This window comes from Sander lucioperca, chromosome 10, assembly GCF_008315115.2.
Source record: "Sander lucioperca isolate FBNREF2018 chromosome 10, SLUC_FBN_1.2, whole genome shotgun sequence".
Lineage (NCBI taxonomy): Eukaryota > Metazoa > Chordata > Actinopteri > Perciformes > Percidae > Sander > Sander lucioperca.
The window spans coordinates 6,253,851-6,273,669 of NC_050182.1; the positions used below are offsets into that span (position 1 = coordinate 6,253,851).

General features: G+C 40.1%; 1 protein-coding gene and 1 long non-coding RNA gene across 3 annotated transcripts in view; one reads left to right on the plus strand and one right to left on the minus strand.

Annotated features, from left to right (window-relative positions):
• The first annotated feature begins 2,168 nt into the window (after positions 1–2,168).
• Positions 2,169–19,782, plus strand: LOC116058045. Its single transcript, XR_004106949.2, has 3 exons — positions 2,169–2,299; positions 13,895–13,897; positions 19,773–19,782. It is a non-coding gene; the product is annotated as an uncharacterized LOC116058045 (long non-coding RNA).
• LOC116058023 (calpain-2 catalytic subunit-like) overlaps positions 14,986–19,819 on the minus strand; it is a 31,587-nt gene continuing 26,753 nt past the window's right edge. For both annotated transcript variants that reach the window (XM_036005904.1, XM_031310643.2), the window contains exons 8-22: positions 19,680–19,765; positions 19,507–19,581; positions 19,196–19,356; positions 18,944–19,113; positions 18,831–18,842; positions 18,460–18,671; positions 18,227–18,263; positions 17,927–17,992; positions 17,763–17,820; positions 17,595–17,659; positions 17,357–17,425; positions 16,275–16,353; positions 15,633–15,749; positions 15,460–15,518; positions 14,986–15,374 (exon numbers count right to left, since the gene is read on the minus strand). In XM_036005904.1, coding sequence (XP_035861797.1) covers positions 15,351–15,374; positions 15,460–15,518; positions 15,633–15,749; positions 16,275–16,353; positions 17,357–17,425; positions 17,595–17,659; positions 17,763–17,820; positions 17,927–17,992; positions 18,227–18,263; positions 18,460–18,671; positions 18,831–18,842; positions 18,944–19,113; positions 19,196–19,356; positions 19,507–19,581; positions 19,680–19,765 — 1,290 coding nt within the window. In that variant the 3' untranslated portion in view covers positions 14,986–15,350. The remainder of the gene's footprint in view (positions 15,375–15,459; positions 15,519–15,632; positions 15,750–16,274; positions 16,354–17,356; positions 17,426–17,594; positions 17,660–17,762; positions 17,821–17,926; positions 17,993–18,226; positions 18,264–18,459; positions 18,672–18,830; positions 18,843–18,943; positions 19,114–19,195; positions 19,357–19,506; positions 19,582–19,679; positions 19,766–19,819) is intronic.

Consider the following 19,819-nt stretch of genomic DNA (forward strand, 5'->3'; position numbering starts at 1 on the left):
TGTTTTATGTTGATCGATCAAACAGCTGTTTGTGTTGATTATTAAATTAATTGTAAGAATGGCTTTGTGAGTTCTTCATATCACCAATGAGAGGCAATGGTCTGTGGTTATCATATAGGATCTACTTGTGGTGGGTCACATCCTGACTGCACACTGACTAAAAACTGACTGAAAACTGGCTGAAACCACAGACACACACACACACACACACACACACACACAGTGAGACGCACACACACACACACACACACACACACACACACACACACACACACACACACTCAAAAGTGCATGCATACATCAGTACATCCTAACTGAAATTTGACTAAAAACGGACTGTAAATGGACTGTAAACGGACTGTAAACTGGCTACATTGTGATATTAACAAAATTATTTTCAATGTTTGTCTGTTCTTGTAGGTCATCATTTACCTAGTACCTACTTTAGTCAGCATCTGTGTCAGAACAAAGTGTGAAAACATCATCTTAACTTTCCTTCTTGATTTCCTGTTTGCCTTTGACCATAAGTGAAGTGTGTATTTATATCTGATCTGTGGGTGTAACACCTGAACCTGGAGCTGATTGGGGACCATATATGGTGATGAACTTCAGAGACAACCTCTCTCTTTCAGACGATATAAGACACGAGATGATTTCATTTTTCTGTCTGCAGACTCTTCAGATTTGCATCGTGTCAGAGTTTACTCTTTGTTTTGGTAACCATTTCATCTTTCTCATTGCATGAAACCAGCGGAGTGAAGGACAGACTGAAGCTTTCTGCAACAACTCTTTGGTAATAATTTTTCTCTAATTATTGATATTTTTGCCATTTCTTTTAAAGTTTTTGTTAATTTATCAACACTAACTTTTCTTTGCTGTATTTCACACTTTTTTAGACTTTTGACATTTTTTTGTAAGATATGTTAGGGTTAGGGTTAGGGTTAATAGACAAATATGTGATTTTCCATTACGTCACTTTTTTGGGCATTTAGGCCTTTAATTTGTGACAGTTGGAGGACTGGGCCTTTACATATGGACGCTCGCTCCACCACTGGGCCACCCAACAACCCAACATTTTTGTCACTTTTGTCACAAGAATGACGCTGACTCTCTCCTCTCATTTTATTTTTTATTCTTTATTGTAAGAAAATAGTCTAAAGTATCCGATGAATCTTCTTTAATCTCAGCTGTTTGAACCCGACAGTCCAGGTAGTTCGGGACTCATTCAAACTCGCTTTAACAGGTTAACAGGTTTTTTAAAAACATTTTTTTTGCCACGCTCGCTTCCGACTAGGGTTGGGTATGGTTTGGGTTTTTTCCGATGCCGGTGCTAAAACGATACTTTTAAAATGGTGCTGGTGCCTGAACCGAAATATATATTATATATTTATAATCTATATAATATAAAATATAAAAAGGAGCACAAAATGGTCAAAATGAAATGATTTATTAAAAATGTAATAATAACTTATAACAATAACTTATTTCACCAGTAAATTGCTGGTAAACGACAAATGGGAAAAGGGTATTTTACAATAACTTTGAATGCACCACGAGGCTGGTAAGGCGAGTTTCAAGTTTTCCGACATCGGCAGCTGCAGACTGTTATGTCCCGGTGTTGGAGTCCTCTACAGGGAAATACAGTCACACTTTACACCGCTTAACATAAGCTGTCAGCATTTTCACCACTGTGTTTAATCCAACTACTAGTTAACGGTAATGTACCGTCCCGTGCAGCGAAAAAAAGTCAGGCACCGAAATGAGGAACCAAAATTTTCGATCTTATTCGGTCTTGTTACTACCGTTTATGTCGGATCCGGTGCCCTATTTTCGGTACCCAACCCTTCCGACGTGATGCTCGCTTGTCCCTTTTTCCGCTCGCTTTCAACACTTTTAAAGCTTTTTTTAACCCTTGTGTTGTCCTCCCGCCCACTATGCAACTTTTTCTGCTGCTTTTTCCGACATTTTTAATCACTTTTTTTCATCGTTTTGTTACTTTTTTCCAAGGTTTTTTTTCCCTTTTGCAGCTTTTTTTTGTCACTTTTCATGCTGTTTTGACTTTTTTTTTGTTTTTTTCCCCAAAGTTTTTGAAGCTTTTTCCAACGTTCATTCATCAATTTTTTTCAAATGCTATAAAATTAAACAAAACACCCAAATTCAAAAAAGTAGTGAACTGATCATTTATTTTACTTGTAAAGCGCGTCTTATGGAACCATCCACGTTTTTTTTTTGGACATTTTGATTGATAGAAACCTAAATTTCCGATATAGAAACTTTTCGAAAATGGGTCAAATGGGAGGTGATGTGCATGTTTCCATCATGTCTGAAGATTTAAAACTTTTAGAGCTTCAAAGATGCTTTTGTAACTTTTAACAAAGTTTGTTTCATGCCGTTGATGCTCATTTTACTAACGCTTTTTTTAAAAAAAAAACTGTAAAACAAATCATTATAAAAGCACAAAAAAAGTCAAATCTGATTTAATAAAACTGGGGTGATTCTGCTTCAACATTCAAGAAGTTTAACTTCATAACATCAGTAAGACATGTTTTTTAACTTTAGTTATTTACACACTATGAAAAGATGGTTTATAATGTTTTACTTTTTAATTTATGATTTAATGCTTTTTTACGCTTTCAACGCTCACTTTTATTGTAAAGTTATTAAAAGAGATGTTAGAGATGTCAGAGTAAAGTCTCTAACAGCTTTTATATGATAATATAAAGAGGTGTTAGATATGTCAGAGTAAAGTCTCTAACAGCTTTTATATGATAATATAAAGAGATGTTAGATATGTCAGAGTAAAGTCTCTAACAGCTTTTATATGATAATATAAAGAGATGTTAGATATGTCAGAGTAAAGTCTCTAACAGCTTTTATAACTCTGTATTCTCCAGATCAACATGAAGATCTCTATCTTTGCTGGTGTTCTGCTGCTCTCTGCTGCTCTCATGTTCCTGGGACCAGAAACTGCAGATGCTGCTTATAGAGTCACGTTTGCTGATAAGCATATCAACCCTGAGATGACTGAAGACCAATGTAACCAGGTGATGGAGGACAGAAGAATCAACGTTGGCAACAACTGTAGGGACTTCAATACCTTCATCAAAGGGAATTTTGATGAGGTCAAAGCCGCCTGTAGGAATGAAGGAAGAACCCCAGACAATTTCTATGTTGTTGAATGCACCCTAACCCGTACTAGACAAATCAAGCCTCGGTGTAATTATACTGGTGTGGAACGCTACGGAAAAATTGAAGTCAAATGTGATGCCTACGGCAATCCTACTCACCTTGAGAAGGTTATATATACCTCACCTCCGTATGATGAATCTGAGTAATCTGTTACTACCTGATGAATCAGAGTAATCTATTACTACCTGATGAATCAGAGTAACTTGTGTCTCCTGTTGAATAAAACACATGTGACAGTTTAACTCTGGGTCTGTTTTTAATGTTGTCATGTTCACTCATTCATAAAGTAGCAGCTCTGTTTAGTGCAGTGTTTTAGAATCTAAACTCTAAAGAGACATACAGAAGATATATATGTTCATATTAGAGTTGAATGATAAATCAAATGTGTTTAATTGAAAGTTTGGTGTAACATTTTGTAACTTGTATTATTCTATTTCCTTTTTTTTAACAAGACAAATGCTGGAATAATGTTACAGATCACAGATTGTTTACAGAAATGTTTCTACAATCTGCAATCTTTCAATTTCTTCGTATGCTTTTTGAAAAGTAACCTTAAAAATACCTCTCAAATCATATTTACTTTGATAATCTAAAAAAAAACAACCTTTGGCCACAGTATGGGAGTGATTTTAAGTTAGCCCTGAACAATGCAGCGATACAGCAGCTTCTCTTCCCCATAATTTACAATTTTTCAATTGAAAAACACTTCAAAGTAGCGGTTAGAGATCTAAAGTGTGATGAATGTTGTTTGTGTTTCTTACTTTCAGTGTTCTTTTCTATGATCTTCATAACTTATACAAAAGCTATTAACGTAGTCAATAAGCATTTTCTTTTCTGCCCTCAAAACTGTGGAATGAGTTCTTTATTGTTTCATAATCACCGGTTTTATCAACCAGCCCATTCTACTTTTATCATTTGAACATCAATATCTAATTACTTTGATTTTAACATATATAATCAAATCCACAAAAAAACAAAACAAGTTAAAGTAGGACATGTGGAAATGGCCATAATCGCACTAATTTCGAACATTCAATTCAAAATGGCGGACGTCCTGTTGGGTTTAGGGTACAGCTCCAATGACGTGTTTTGTATGTCTTGACATGCTACATATGTGTACCAAGTTTTTTGAGTCTGCAATAAACATACTGCAGATGCTCAATTCTTTTAACTTTGTAGGGGGCGCTAGCGAGCCATTTTTGTGCGCCTAGTACCGAAACCCTTAAAATACGTACATTTTCACCAGACTTGATGTAACCGCCAATTTTGGTGAGATTTAGTTTATGTTAAGCTCCTCAAAAAGGCAATTCATTTGCAGAAAAGACAGAAGGAAAAATAATTCCTTCAGTTTAAATAGGGCCTTCGCCGCTGTCGGTTGTCGGGCCCTAATAACTTTGATTTATAATAATATCTTTATAATACACACAAAAGACTAATAAGATGAAAAGATGAACTTTGCTGCTTCCCCATCATTCAGTGATCTTAAATAACTTTTCAACCAAACACATAAATCTGTTTTTATCCAGACGAGAGTTGAAGTTGTTATGAAGTGATGAATGAATGAATTTAGACTCACCGAGCAGCAGAGACACAGATGATGACGCCTTCATGTTGTCAGTCTCTGCAGAAACCGATCAAAGCTCTCAGCATCAAACCACAGCTTCCCTTTACTTCAACCTAAAAATATAATCTAAAATATAATCCAACCTCATTGGTTCCCAACTCAAAGTTACACCCATTTAGGGGAAACATTGACCATTTCGGAAAACGTGCAATACAAAAAATGATGCCAGTAATCAACCGGATGATAATGTGTTACTGTGTGAGCACATGAATTAGGAAGAACATTGCAGACAAATGAAACCACATCAATTCATCACAAACACTCCTGTGTGGCGTACCTTAGACAGGGTTTGAACCCCCGTATCCCAGTCTACGGTCGGCGTCCTTCCACCGCTGGACCATCTCGAGGGCTGATCAACACAAAGACCCAGAGAGAGGAAGAAGGAACTTCACCTTCATCAACCTGCAGATAAACAAAGTTTACACACAATTTGTCTTTTCCTTTGGTCGACCCTTAAAGGTTAACTTCTTTTTTTTTTTTCAGCAGATAGAAAAGTGAATGGAGTCTGGTTTCAGAAGAAGTTAAAGAGTACCTTGGACCACCTGGACCCTATGTCTCAATGTTTGTGTGTCTGAGTGTCTGATGGAACAACAATCTCTGAAACTGGTCCAGTATTAAACAAGAACTAAGCTGTAATGTAACCCTACAGGACTAATGTTCAGCAGCAGTTAGAGTCACTAAAAGTTCTGTTGTTGCTGCTGACAGACTCAGATTATTATTCTGAGTGTCTGACAACATTATGAAAGGATCCCTACAGAGATAGACCTTTTAGTTAAAGAGTAAGATCCTTTTAGTTTAACAGGAAACAGCCCCGAAATCACCATCACCAAACTCATCGTAAAACACACTTCATTCAAAGTGGACAGAAACTAAATAAAACTACCAAAGTCCGTCTTGGTTCATGTTTCCACTGTTCCAACAATCACCACTCTGGTTTGGTTGAAATAAACCCTTAATTCACCCATTTACATGTGAAGATATGCTGGCTCTATACACGCTAAAAGTACTGATTATTTACATGGAGTCTGGTGGAAATATGCTGGCTCTATACACGCTAAAAGTACTGATTATTTACATGGAGTCTGGTGGAAATATGCTGGCTCTATACACGCTAAAAGTCCTGATTATTTACATGGAGTCTGGTGGAAATATGCTGGCTCTATACACGCTAAAAGTCCTGATTATTTACATGGAGTCTGGTGAGTTTGGTGATGGTGATTTTTCTATACACGATAAAAGTACTGTAGATTTCTGTAATCTGTTACTACCTGATGAATCAGTGTATAACTTGTGTCTCCTGTTGAATTAAACACAGCAGACAGTTTACACTTGATTCTGTTTTTAATACAGTCCTGTTCAATAATTGATAAATTAGATGTGGATAAAACTGCAGATCAATATAAAGTCTCCAGGACTGTTTGGTCTTTCAGAGCAGAATCAGATCAGAGTTGATGTCAGATGAAGTTTAAATGGTTTGTTTGAGGCCCGCAGCATCATCTGGGAACTTTTTAATGGACGGCATGTGTTTTGAGTTATTGAAATTTAGAAATACGTATCTAACAAGGCAATGAATAAAATTATATATAATGTGAAAACTATAAAAAATGTTTTTAATCGTGTTTTTTCTGTTTTCACACATATATTCAATACCATTCAATATAATGCAACAACGTTGAACTCTGCTCATAACTCCTCAGAAAGTTACATTCTAATAACAATAATTATTAGATTTTGTGCCAAAACAGTTACTGCAAATGAAGTACTTTGAGGTCCCCGCGAGTCTGTAACAGTATGAATTGTAGTTGAAACATAGCCGGCAACGTATGTCTAATTTAGTGGACAGATGATTAATCATAATTTCCTCCCAGCAGACAATCAACACTTGCTAAACTTCACAACAGTATTACTCCTAAGGTGTGACTGGATGTTAAAACATGTTTTTTAATTGCAAGGGTCTCCTCCTACACACTTAAAAATAGTTTCCTTAAGAGTACAGTATGTTTTTTAAGAAGCCTGAAATGTATTTTTGGACTAATTTAAGGGTACAACATGAAACATACCGGTACTGAAGGATACACAATTGTCTTTCTAAAGGGAACCTCTCCTGTGACAAGCATTGTACCTTTTTAGATACACAACTGTCCTTCTGTTTCTGAGTGTGTCTAGAAGGATTGGCAGGATGAGTCGGTCTGTCGGCCTTTCTTGGGCCACACACACACACACACACACACACACACACACACACACACACACACACACACACACACACACACACTTTAACTGCATTTGGGTCCAAGCTTCGCATACATATGCGTCCCAGAGACTCCTGCCCCCCGTGTCCTGTCGGCAGCCCAACCGACTCCTTTATTCAAAAATTCTTAAAGCATTTTTATTGTCTACGCTGTTCTTGACTTAAAATAGACCTGACACTATTTAATTCCTTCCTCTCATTTTATTTTTATCATGAGAGGAAGGCCAGGTATGGTTTGTTTGGTGGAATAGTTTAGCTCTCCCAGTCTTAAACTGTGTGAGCGTCCCCTAATGCTGCTGCTGCTGTCCTCTGAACAGAGCCATACCGCCAAATTTAATTCATAATTTATTCAATAAATTCTTAAAGCTTTTATTGTGTTGTTCTTGACGTTATGGACCTGACAGAAATGTAGAGATGGAGCCAGATGACCCGATGCCCAGAGAACAGTGTCCAGCACAGCCCCAACTGGGGCTATACCAAGGAGACAGGAAATTATTCCTCGCTTTTAAAAGGTAGCCTATAGTGTTATGTTTGGCAATGATATTCAATACAGGAAACATGATGATGCACAACATTTTTATTTATTCTTCAGGTTTCTGGTTCTCTTTTAAAGTGTCGTTAATGGCCACAAGTGAACAAATTATTGACCGAGTTATTTCGGCTTGTTTTTCCAGCCCCTCTGCTGTCAGGAGACGGGGTGGTGGTCCAGCACGGAGGGGGGAACACGTGCTCCCCCTCACAGCTCACGGTTGCCTGGCTCTGACTCGTGAAAAAAAAAAAAAAACACAAATAAAATAAAAGACACTGCATAAACTCCGCTACTGTGTGTTTATTTAAATATAGGTACCCCATGTAGGCCTAAGAGATTGCAATATAAGCCTGTATTACTATTAAGACTGTAGCATACATATGTCAAGTATGTATAAATTAAATAAACTTCAGCTGGAGTCCAATTTACCTGTTGTAACACTGTAACACTGTTCATTGCATCAGTGATCTCTTTTTATTCCGCATTCTTTCTACAGCCTTTAATCCCAGTTTTCAGGCTGCCCAATAGTGAACCTGAGATATCAGGGTTTCAGTCTCCACCTCTGAAAAGTGCTGCTTCTCAGCCAGATTACATATCTCCATGTCGTAAATTGTAGGGGCGAGGCCTCAAAACCGAGAATATATTGGGGCGTGATATTTAAATTACGATCGTTTCCAGCCACTGCTTTTATCAATGTACGACCATTCTTACGCTGTGATTGGTGTGATACAAACGTTTCATGAATCACACGTGAAGCCTGTCGTAAGAGGATTTCTGCGCTCATATCTACGCTGGTTTCTATGTGATAAATGAGTGCCATTGTGTCTACTTTCAGTCATTTAGTGTCTACTTACAGACATTTAGTGTCTCCTTTCAGTCATTTAGTGTCTACTTACAGACATTTAGTGTCTCCTTTCAGTCATTTAGTGTCTACTTTCAGACATTTAGTGTCTACTTTCAGACATTTAGTGTCTACTTTCAGTCATTTAGTGTCTACTTTCAGTCATTTAGTGTCTACTTTCAGACATTTAGTGTCCTTTTTTATACAGTAAATAGTCTCATAAAGTGACGGCATCACTGTTGATGGACATTGATGGAGGGATTAACATGAATGTCTATCTGACGGAACCCCACATTGAAAAACAACGCAAAAGGTGCACCTCTTTCATTGGAACTTGGTGCCAGGGGTCCTTGACCATGCGTCAGACATTTGATCAGTAGGGAGTGAGACTGTGTTGAATCTTTTGGTGTTTGTTTCCATCTACTTATTGTACCCACCTTATGTCTTTTCTAAGTGATGCCCGAACATTGTAGGACTTTGGTCCAAGTTCATAGAAGCCTAAGAATGAGGGCAGAGCCTCAAAGCAGTCACCCTGAAACAGCTGTCCTCTCTCTGGACAGTTTTTTCTCAGCAATTCAAAGTCCTGGTTGAGGTATTTGGCCGCCTGAGAGTTGGATCCAATTTTCTGTAATTTCTCTCGGCTGGGCTGAAGTTTAGCGGCAATGCCGGACATTTTAAAAGATTAAGACTTTCTGTCTTTTTACGACTGTCTTGTGTGTGTGTGTGTGTGTGTGTGTGTGTGTGTGTGTGTGTGTGTGTGTGTTTAGACAGGCTCTGTGCTGTATGTGCAGCTCCACTGTCTTCACACCCTTTATTGTTCAAGCCAAACTGTCTCTTGCTCAACTGTCTCATTACTCTGCCTCTGTCTTTGATTGATGGCCCGTGATTGGCCCAGATGTGGCCCAAATGGATGGAAGTGAAACGTGTGCTGGTCCACAAAAGATTAATTCAATTCAATTCAATTCAATTCAATTTTATTTATAGTATCAAATCATAACAAGAGATATCTCGAGACACTTTACAGATAGAGTAGGTCTAGACCAAACTCTGTACTTTACGAAGCCCCAACTATTACAGTGGTTGCCTCAAGAGCAAGCATTAGCAGTAGCTATTGCGACAGTGGCAAGGAAAAACTCCCTTTTTTTGTTAGGAAGAAACCTCGGACAGACCCAGACTCTTGGTAGGCGGTGTCTGACGGCACCAGTTGGGGGAGTGGTGAATGGTGGCAATAATAGTCATAATAAAGATAGTGAAACAGTGATCACAATGGTAGTCATAGTAGTTCATGTCATAGTAGGGCACAGCAGGGCGTTACGGGGTGTAGTGTGGCACAGCAGCCTGGGTGGACGCGGTTGGACGGGGCAGGATGCAGTCGGACACTGCGGGGAAACGCAGAGCGTAGCAGGGTGTGGTAAGTCCATAGCGTCAGCTGCACCCAGGACCCCGGTGTAGGTGCCACCCAATTCCAAGGCGATGTTCTGGGTGAAGAAGAAGCAAAGGGACTCCGGGGAGAAAACTCCCCAGAGCTAGGTTAGTAACAGGCATTTCTGGGACTAAGATGCACACAAAAGGAGACAAGTGAAAAGAGAGAAGAGGGAGCGGCTCATTGTGTCCTTGGAAGGAGCTTCCCACAGCAGTCTAGAGTTATAATAGCATAACTAAGAGAGGCAGGCTAAAGAGAGGGGCCCTGGACCGGGCTCGTACTCTCCCCTGCCGGAACGGGCTTGTACTTCCTGCCTCCCTCTACTCTACTCTACTATGCTGCAACTCCTCACTCCCTAACTATAAGCTTTATCAAAGATGATGGTTTTCAGTTTATTCTTAAATGTGGCGACGGTGTCAGCCCCCCGAACCCAAGTTGGGAGCTGGTTCCACAGGAGAGGAGCCTGGTAGCTGAAGGCTCTGGCTCCGATTCTACTTTTAGAGACTCTAGGAACCACAAGTAGCTCTGAGTTCTGGGAGCGCAGTGCTCTAGTGGGACAATAAGGTACTAAAAGCTCTTCTATGTATGATGGTGCTTGACCATTTAGTGCTTTGTAGGTCAGGAGAAGGATTTTAAATTCAATCCTGGATTTTACAGGAAGCCAATGCAGAGAAGCTAATACAGGAGAAATGTGATCTCTTTTGTTAGTTCTTGTCAGAACACGTGCTGCAGCATTCTGGATCAGCTGGAGGGTCTTGAGGGACTTATTTGAGCAGCCTGATAGTAAAGAATTACAGTAGTCCAGCCGGGAAGTTACGAATGCATGGACTAGTTTTTCAGCATCGTTTTGAGACAGGATATTCCTGATTTTGGCAATGTTACGAAGATGGAAAAAGGCTGTTCTTGAGGTTTGTTTTAAGTGGGCGTTAAAGGATAGATCCTGGTCAAAAATGACTCCTAGATTTCTGACAGTAGTGCTGGAGGCCAGGGCAATACCATCTAGGGTAGCTATATATTTAGATAATGAAGTTCGGTGGTGCTTGGGTCCCAGCACAATAACTTCCGTTTTGTTTGAGTTCAACATCAGAAAATTGTGGGTCATCCAGGATTTTATATCTTTAATGCACGCTTGAAGTTTAGCTAACTGACCGCTTTCGTCTGGCTTGATTGACAGATATAATTGGGTGTCGTCTGCGTAACAGTGAAAGTTAATTGAGTGTTTCCTAATAATATTGCCTAGAGGAAGCATATATAAAGAGAATAGAATTGGTCCAAGCACTGAGCCTTGAGGAACGCCATGGCTAACTTTAGCGTATTTGGATGGTTTATCGTTAATATTAACAAATTGGGATCGCTCAGAAAAATAGGACTTAAACCAGCTTAGTGCGATTCCTTTAATGCCAACTAAATGTTCCAGTCTCTGTAAGAGGATGGTATGGTCAATAGTGTCGAATGCAGCACTAAGATCTAATAAGACAAGTACGGAGACAAGTCCTTTGTCAGCAGCAGTTAGAAGGTCGTTAGTGATTTTCACCAGTGCCGTCTCTGTGCTATGATGCATTCTAAATCCTGACTGAAAGTCTTCAAATAGACTATTTCTATGCAGAAAGTCACACAATTGATTAGCGACTACCTTCTCAAGGATTTTGGAGAGAAACGGGAGGTTAGATATAGGTCTATAGTTGGCTAAGACCTCAGGGTCGAGGGTGGGTTTTTTCAGAATAGGTTTTATCACAGCTACTTTAAAAGACTGCGGTACGTGACCCGTTAATAAGGACATATTGATCGTATCTAATAATGTGGTGTTGACCACGGGTAGTGCTTCTTTAAGTAGCTTCGTTGGAATGGGGTCTAAGAGACAGGTAGTTGGCTTAGCTGAAGAGACCCTTAACATTAATTGTTGGAGGTCTAAAGGATAAAAGCCGTCTAAATAAGTATCAGGTCTTATCGTTCTCTCTAGCCCTCCTGCGCCCAATGGTGAGTCGTTGGAAGCTGTGGGCAGAAGGTGATGAATTTTTTCTCTAATTGTTATAATTTTATCATTAAAAAAGGTCATGAAGTCATCACTACTCAGAGCTATAGGAATAGATGGCTCAACAGAGCTATGACTCTTTGTCAGCCTGGCTACAGTGCTGAAAAGAAACCTTGGGTTGTTCTTATTTTCTTCTATTAGTGATGAGTAATAGTCTGATCTGGCATTTCTGAGGGCCCTCCTATAATTTTTTAGACTATCTTGCCAATCCACACGAGATTCTTCCAGTTTGGTGGAACGCCATTTACTTTCAAGTTTTCGTGAGATTTGCTTTAATTTGCGAGTTTGGGAGTTATACCAAGGTGCTAGTTTCCTTTCCTTCATCATCTTCTTTTTGAGAGGAGCAACCGAGTCTAAAGTAGTCCGTAGGCAGGCCGTAGCAGCGTCTACAAAGTTATCAAGTTGGGAGGGACTAGAGTTAACATAACAGTCCTCTGTTATATTAAGGCATGACATTGAGTTAAGTGCTGTTGGAATAGCTTCCTTAAATTTAGCTATAGCACTGTCAGATAAGCATCTAGTGTAGAAACTTTTATTTAATTTCGTATAGTCTGGTAGTAGGAATTCGAAAGTTATTAAAAAATGGTCTGATAATAAAGGATTCTGCGGAAATACTATTAAATCGTCAATTTTGATGCCATATTCTAGCACAAGGTCGAGGGTGTGGTTAAAACAGTGCGTGGCCTTATGCACCCTCTGACTGAAACCAATAGAATCTAGCAGTGAATTGAAAGCAGTACTAAGGCTATTGCTCTCAATGTCCACATGGATATTAAAATCACCTACAATAAGTACTTTGTCTGATTGAAGGACTACGCATGATAAAAACTCTGAGAATTCAGATAAAAACTCAGAATATGGACCTGGTGCTCGGTAAACAACAACGAATATAATTGGCTGTACTGTTTTCCATGTTGGGTGTTGAAGATTAAGAACAAGGCTTTCAAACGAGTTATAATTTAGTTTAGGTTTAGGATTAATTAACAGGCTCGAGTCAAATATGGCTGCAACTCCCCCTCCTCGGCCTGAGCCTCGTGGAATTTGGGTATTATTATGACTGGGAGGAGTGGCTTCGTTTAGACTAACATATTCGTCATGGCCCAGCCAGGTTTCGGTGAGGCAGAATAAATCAATGTGGTTATCTGATATCAATTCGTTTACCAATAATGCTTTCGATGACAGAGATCTAATATTTAATAGTCCACATTTGATTTTCCTATTCTGTTCTATCGTTGCAGTGGTTGTTTTAATTCCAATTAGGTTGTTTAGTATAGCACCTCTTTTGTTAGCGTTTGGTTTAAACGGTCTCAGTCGGGGGACAGACACGGTGGTTATGGGATTATGAATGGGTGATTGCTCTGAAGGGAGCACAGAGGGGCGTGTAGCGCTGTATCTCTGATTATTGACTTTGGGAGAGTGTGTCTGGTCAGTGTGCTTGTGGGAGTGTTTACGGGATGTAAACAGTCAATCAGAGGTCTGGGTATGCAGGGCGTGGTGCAAATTTCCACGTAGCATCTGGCTTCCGCGTGTATTGGGATGAATCCCATCCCTGCTGAACAGGGAGCCACGTTCCCAAAACAGATTGAAGTTGTCAATAAAACCTATCCTGTGAATGCTGCATGTGAGCTGGAGCCAGGTGTTAAGGGAGAGTAGTCTGCTAAAGAGGCCTGATCCGCGACCTAGAGATGGAAGTGGGCCCGAAATAAAAACCGACTTCCCAGTGCTTTTTAAAGCCTCAATGAGAGTGGTAAAGTCTCGCCTTGTGCGCTCACACTCCTGAATCTGAGTGGACATGTCGTTATGTCCACAATGGACCACGATGCGTTTGATAGAGGTCGGAAATGAGGGTATCAGGTCCATAACTTTAGCCAGGATGTCTGCAACTTTGGCTCCGGGAAAACAGTGTGTGACAGCATTATGAAACCGTAGGTCTCTAGTGATGGAGTCCCCAATAATTACTGTGGTTAGGGGGAAGAGCGGACGAGGAGTGGGGGGGTGTGGGTAGCCGGTGACGGGAGCAAAACAGTCAGTGTCGGTTTCAGATGGGCAGGGAAAAGAAGAGGAAGAATGCTTACCGTTCGGTTGTGGGGATTGTTTTTGAGGAACGTTGTCATTTGGCCGATCCAGGCAGTGTAGGCCACTGGACCGTCTGACTACCGCATCCCTCAGAAGCTTTCGCCGCGCGGTAGCAATCGTCTTCCGTGACGACGGCTGGTCAGTCTGCTTTGAAGCGGGGCGAGCCCGGTGAGCCGCACTGGCCACCACCGGCTCCGACTCCGACAAAGCATTGAAGCGGTTGGAGAGGCTGAGGGCAGGAGGCGATGGAGCCCTACCCGAGGCTCTCTTTCGGCCGCAAACCACCTCAGTCCAGGGTGGCTTGATAACCGGTGTCGAGCAGGACGATGGGCGTGGGCAGGCAGCTGGGTCCCATGGCGCGGTATCCTGGAAGGCCGCCGAGAGAGATGAGATCCGGAGCGACTGATTATGAGCCACGTCCAAGCAGGCGGTTAACAAAGCATCTTTGGTTTTTAAGTCCTCGGAAAGCCGACGAACATCTTCCCTGAGGTCAGCAATTTCTTTGTTTGTATTATTGAACAACGAGGAAATCCTGAGGGGGAGTGGGGACTCGCCAGGTGTAGAGGTTGCCATGAAGCTAGCGTTAGTTTAGCCGGTAGGCCTAGTCTTGATAAATTAGCGTGAGGCTAATACTTACTTACACGTAAAAATGTATCTTTGGTTTTAAAAACACTTTATTAGTATAATAAAAACTAGGCGATAGAGCCGACTGTTAGGTAGGAGGTTGAAGGCAGCTGCCGGCTGCCTCGTCCCCGCCGACTGCTGTCGCTTGTGAATGACGTTCGCTTGTGGATGACGATGCACATGCAACACAACAACAACCTTGAAATATGTTAAAAACAATAAGAATTGGTGGAATGAAATCACAATTATATTTATACCTCTTTTGGTCCAACCAATTTCAGTACTGCAATAATATCTCCCCAACAATCATAAACAGTGAAAACTATTTCACCTCTGACTATTTTAACCATATGTGTCTGATCTGTGCAATGTTTTATAAATTATAGTCTGATAGTCCAGAGGCCATAGTTTGTTAGTTTCTTTATTTTCTTTCATTTCACAGAAGTTTTGCAACAGCTAAAAGAGCAAAAACACCAACTAATAAGACAGAATTGTTCCCGCTGCACACAAAAAAAGATTTAAAATGAATAATACATGTGAGTGATACAACATGTCCCCATGTTTATGTTCAGCAAATATGATTCAAATTTACAAACACATTTTAGCCATTTTCAAGCATTTGGAACTTATATAGTGCATGTGAACTGTCATTGGGTTTACTTAGTTTGTAAAAAATAGCTTTTTTTTAAGAATTCAATAAATGTATTGTTAATCCTCCAGCAGGTATCACAATAGGGCCCTCGCTTATCTTGTCTCCAGAGTCAGAGGATGGCCAGGCACAGCCACTGAGAGAGGAAACAAAATTATACAGCAAGCTGTCTAAACTAGAAATACCAACAAACCAGCAGTTTTTGTTATAGTCTTACACACCTGTTGCATATCCAGCTCAATCTTCCCTGTGTCAGCTCTCTCCAGAGTCTTAAACATTTCTGGTAGAGACAGAAAAAAAGGTTCTGGTAATGTAAATATGCCACCGCTCTCAGAGTCTACAAATTAATATTAGATATACTGAATGGATAATGTTGTGTTTTGTGGACACTTACTGAAGAGCATTTCCAGTTTAATGAGACAACCCACAAAACTGTCAAAGTCTATGACATACTGAGCATCGGAATAACGGCTGACAATGGACTGCAGCACAGCACTGTTGACATGGAAACCTGGGGAAGAAAAATGCTAATGGTAGAGTTAAGATACACAGCCTGGCCCACGCTATTTGTTCCTGTGGTAAATATATATGAATTAAACACACACACACACACACACACACACACACACACACACACACACACCCACCCTGCCACTGCCTGTGGGGCTCAGTGGTCAAATACAATACAAAAATAAGCATCATAGGAAAGTACTGTATTTACAAAGCTGTATTTTTTAATTTTTACAAGCATGTCGTATTTTGAATATGTGTCTCATAACTTGTATATATATGTGTGTAAACTATAGTGGCATACTCTGTTCAAAAATAACTAAAGTATGCAGGTATCTAAATAGCTCATTTTGATTCTTATCAGGAAAGCAAATGTTATCCCTGTATTTCAAGCCATAAAACGTAAACTTGCAGAGAAAATGTTGCAGCAAAGCAGTAAGGTTATGATAAATAATGTAAAAAAGAAGCTCTTTTCAAACTATATAATATTAGTGTATGAGATTCCTCACGTGATAATGTTTGTTACCTGCTTCAGTGGCGGCGCCTCTCATCTCGTGGGAGTTCATGGAGCCAGAGCTGTCTGTGTCATATTTCTTGAAGATCGCCTATATGACCCAGGCACCCATGTGTTGTGTTAACAGATACAGCCAGGTATAACAACCAAAACTCATTTCCCTCATTACTAGGGCTGTCATCTGAGAAAAAATAACGCGTTAAAAAAAATAACGGAGATTAATCCATTCCATATTGAGGTTTGACCCGGAGCCGTTCTAGCCACCATTCGACTGTAAAATGAAGGAGGGAGATGAGAATGTGCTGCCTGGATCATTAACTGGAACATTTACTTATAAAAATCTTCCTCCTGAATAGGGTTGGGTACCGAAATCCGGTGCTAATATGGCACAGGTGCCTTCATGACCTGCATCTACCGGACCGAATAGCAACGCGGATTTCGGCGCGTCATTTCGGTGCCACTGATATGTCTGCGCTTCTCTCGGATGCTCTGAAACAGACGTTACAGGAAACAGAAACATCGCAGCAGCTAACGTTAGCCTACCGCTAGCTAGTAGCTGGATTAAACATGGTTACAATGCTGACAGCTAACTCTAAACGGTGTAAAGTTTGACTGTATTTTACTGTAGAGGATTTAACACCGGGATGCAATGTGCCGCTGCCGTTGTCGGAAAAACACAGACGGTGCGTTCAATGAAACTGGTAACCTACAGCCTCGTGGTGCATTCAAATTTGTTGTTAAAGGCCCTTTTCCCATCTGATAGTTGTTTTTCTCATTCAACAGCAATTTACTAGTGAAATAAGTTATTGTTATAGTTATTACATTATTATTAAATCATTTAATTTTGACCATATGGCCTTAGCAATAAACAAGCCTTCTTTAATGTTGCCAACTGTTGTTTAGTACCCTTATTTTTTTTTTCTTTTTAACTTTCTTAAAATGTATCGGTTAAGGCACTGGGCAAAAATTATGTATGCGATTAATTTATATTAATTAATCACAGAGTATGTAATTAATTAGATACATTTTTTTAATCGATTGACAGCCCTACTCATTACACTTACTTATTTCAAATTGCATAAATGACAACTTACCAGGTATTTCTGGATTTTGCTCCAAAGCAAGTGGAATTCCATCAGCCCCATTTTGCCACTTTCATCTTTCTGAGGAATGTTAAGGTTTATAAAAAGCTCATCCTGGATGATGAATTTATGATTGTTCACATATCTTAATTCCATGCAGTATATGTACAATGCACCCAAATCCCAACATTTTTAAAGTAGAGTTTCAAAACATCAACTGTGGGAGGACAATTTATTTCTTAGAGGATACATCTAGCAGACTGACAATAAGGCGACCTGTCTCCAGGCTGAAGCCATCTGTCTTGATATCAGACCCTGCAAGAAAGTGACACAACATAGCTAGCTCTAACTCTTACAGTAAATCAATGAAAATAAAAAGGCTACTTGTTTATGTATGTAAGAGTTTAAATTCACTCACGGTGAGAGACAACTTTGTCCAAAATTTCAACCAGTTCAAAGGCCGATACCTCCATGTCCTGTTTGAAAAATGCACATTATAAGTTGTTTTACTGCTGGATTTGTAATCCAGGTTCAGAGCTGTTGATGCATTTCTTTTATCCAATAGTTCTCATGTTGACATACATTGCCAGCACTCTGCTTGAAGAGCTCCTTGAAATGAGGATCCACATCACTCTCAGCTAGCTCCTCCTGTGAGTCGGAGACAGTATGTTACTCATGTCAAATAGGAGAAGCACTGGCTCTTCAAATTTGATTCATTTTTTAAATATTGTTAAATTTAACACAACGTATGTTAAACATTAAGTAATAATCATTTCAAATGGAATGTGACATGCTATTTCATTTAATCTCAGTACTAAGGTGGAAAGAAAAGAATGCCTAACCAAAGCAAGAGCAGCTTTATCATTCTGTGGATGTTCTTACCTCCTCTATTTGAATGTCAATGTGCTGCTCCAGTGGACTGAAAAAAATAGAAATCCATAGCTTGAACACATTCTGTTGGAGTAGACATTTTGACTGTGAATTTAAGACTCTGTGACCAAAGAAGAAGCTGGCCTCTGAGCTTTGTCCACTAGATGGCTGTATTACAGCAAAGCTCTGAGGTCTACATTAGCCTGCAAACATCAATCAGTCTGTATGTTACTGTAACACAATACCTGGCTGCAGCATGTTTCTCAGAGAACACCCTGAGAAGGAAGCTGCCATTCTTGTCAGGCTGAAAGGTCGAGGGAACAATGGCATATTCTCCTGGAGGAAGTTTAAAGCGGTTGCACACTTCCCGTGTGGGGATGAAGGAGCTGCTCGTGGCCACAGGTCTCTGTCGCAGCAGGACATCTGGACCCAGGTGAACATTGCGTTGGCCTTTGTACTGAAGAGTAGCAGGAGAAAAGGCCTTTTATAAATAAAAACGCCAAGAAGCCACCCAGAAAATCATAATGCAATCAAGCAATACTCGTGACACTTGTGTTGTCTATGTTGCATTTCAAATTTCAGAGAAAATAAGGGATATAACAGTTTAAATATATACCTGATCTGGGACCTGTAAAGAGGAAACAGACAGAAGAAGTAATTTAAAAAGAAATCAGTCAAATACAGAGCTCTGATTTCATGATAATGAAACATCAAATTATTCTGAGGCACCTTATAAATGGAAAAGCCAATGCACTCAAGGTTGCGGCCGAGCCTCTTCTGCTGTCGCCCATCCTTTTGCATGAGCCCAACCAGAAAGGTACAACCATCCTTCCCATCCAGTGGATCATCATCCACATCCTCCAGGCGCACCACAAACTGAGGGTTGGACGAGAATGTGTCTGGAACAAACAAAAGTGTAATTCATTATAAAAACCTGTAACAGAACTTCTTGCTCAGGCATAAATATGGTTTATCTTTTACCTGAGAAATTCTGGCAGCCGCCTGCAGTAGAGCCCACCCTCCACATCCCTTCATACTGGTAATGCTTCCAGTGGCCCACTTTATCACTCATGAGCGTGTCTGGGGTCAAGTTACAGATCTCCAGCCTGGAGAACTGCTTGATAAAGTCTGAATAGGACATCCTGAGGAGAGAAACACATTTCTCAACAAAGAACATTGTGTCCATCACTTTTCCTAGTCTGAGCCTAAATAGTTAATTTGGTGATGGTGAAAATATGTAAAATATTAAATTTATTCTCATGTAAATGAAGGGTTAAAGCCAATAGATTTACCAGAATTCTCCATCATCAGCCGCATGGTTCAACTTTGATTTCTCATCTTTGCTGATATGGTTCCATTCACTGGACCTAATTGTGATTAAAAAAAAACAATCATGCTTTTAGGATAATCCTGGAAATAACTAATGGTAGCTGATGGTTAATGGATCTACAACGTAATTATTTACCCATCACACCAAGGCCCAGTCCACTCCACCTGACCCCATGGGTTTCTCATGCGAACCAGCTGAACCGGCTTACCTTGGAAATGAACCTGGGAGAGAACAACAGCAGGCAATGGAATTTACATGCAGTTGAAAAAAACAGC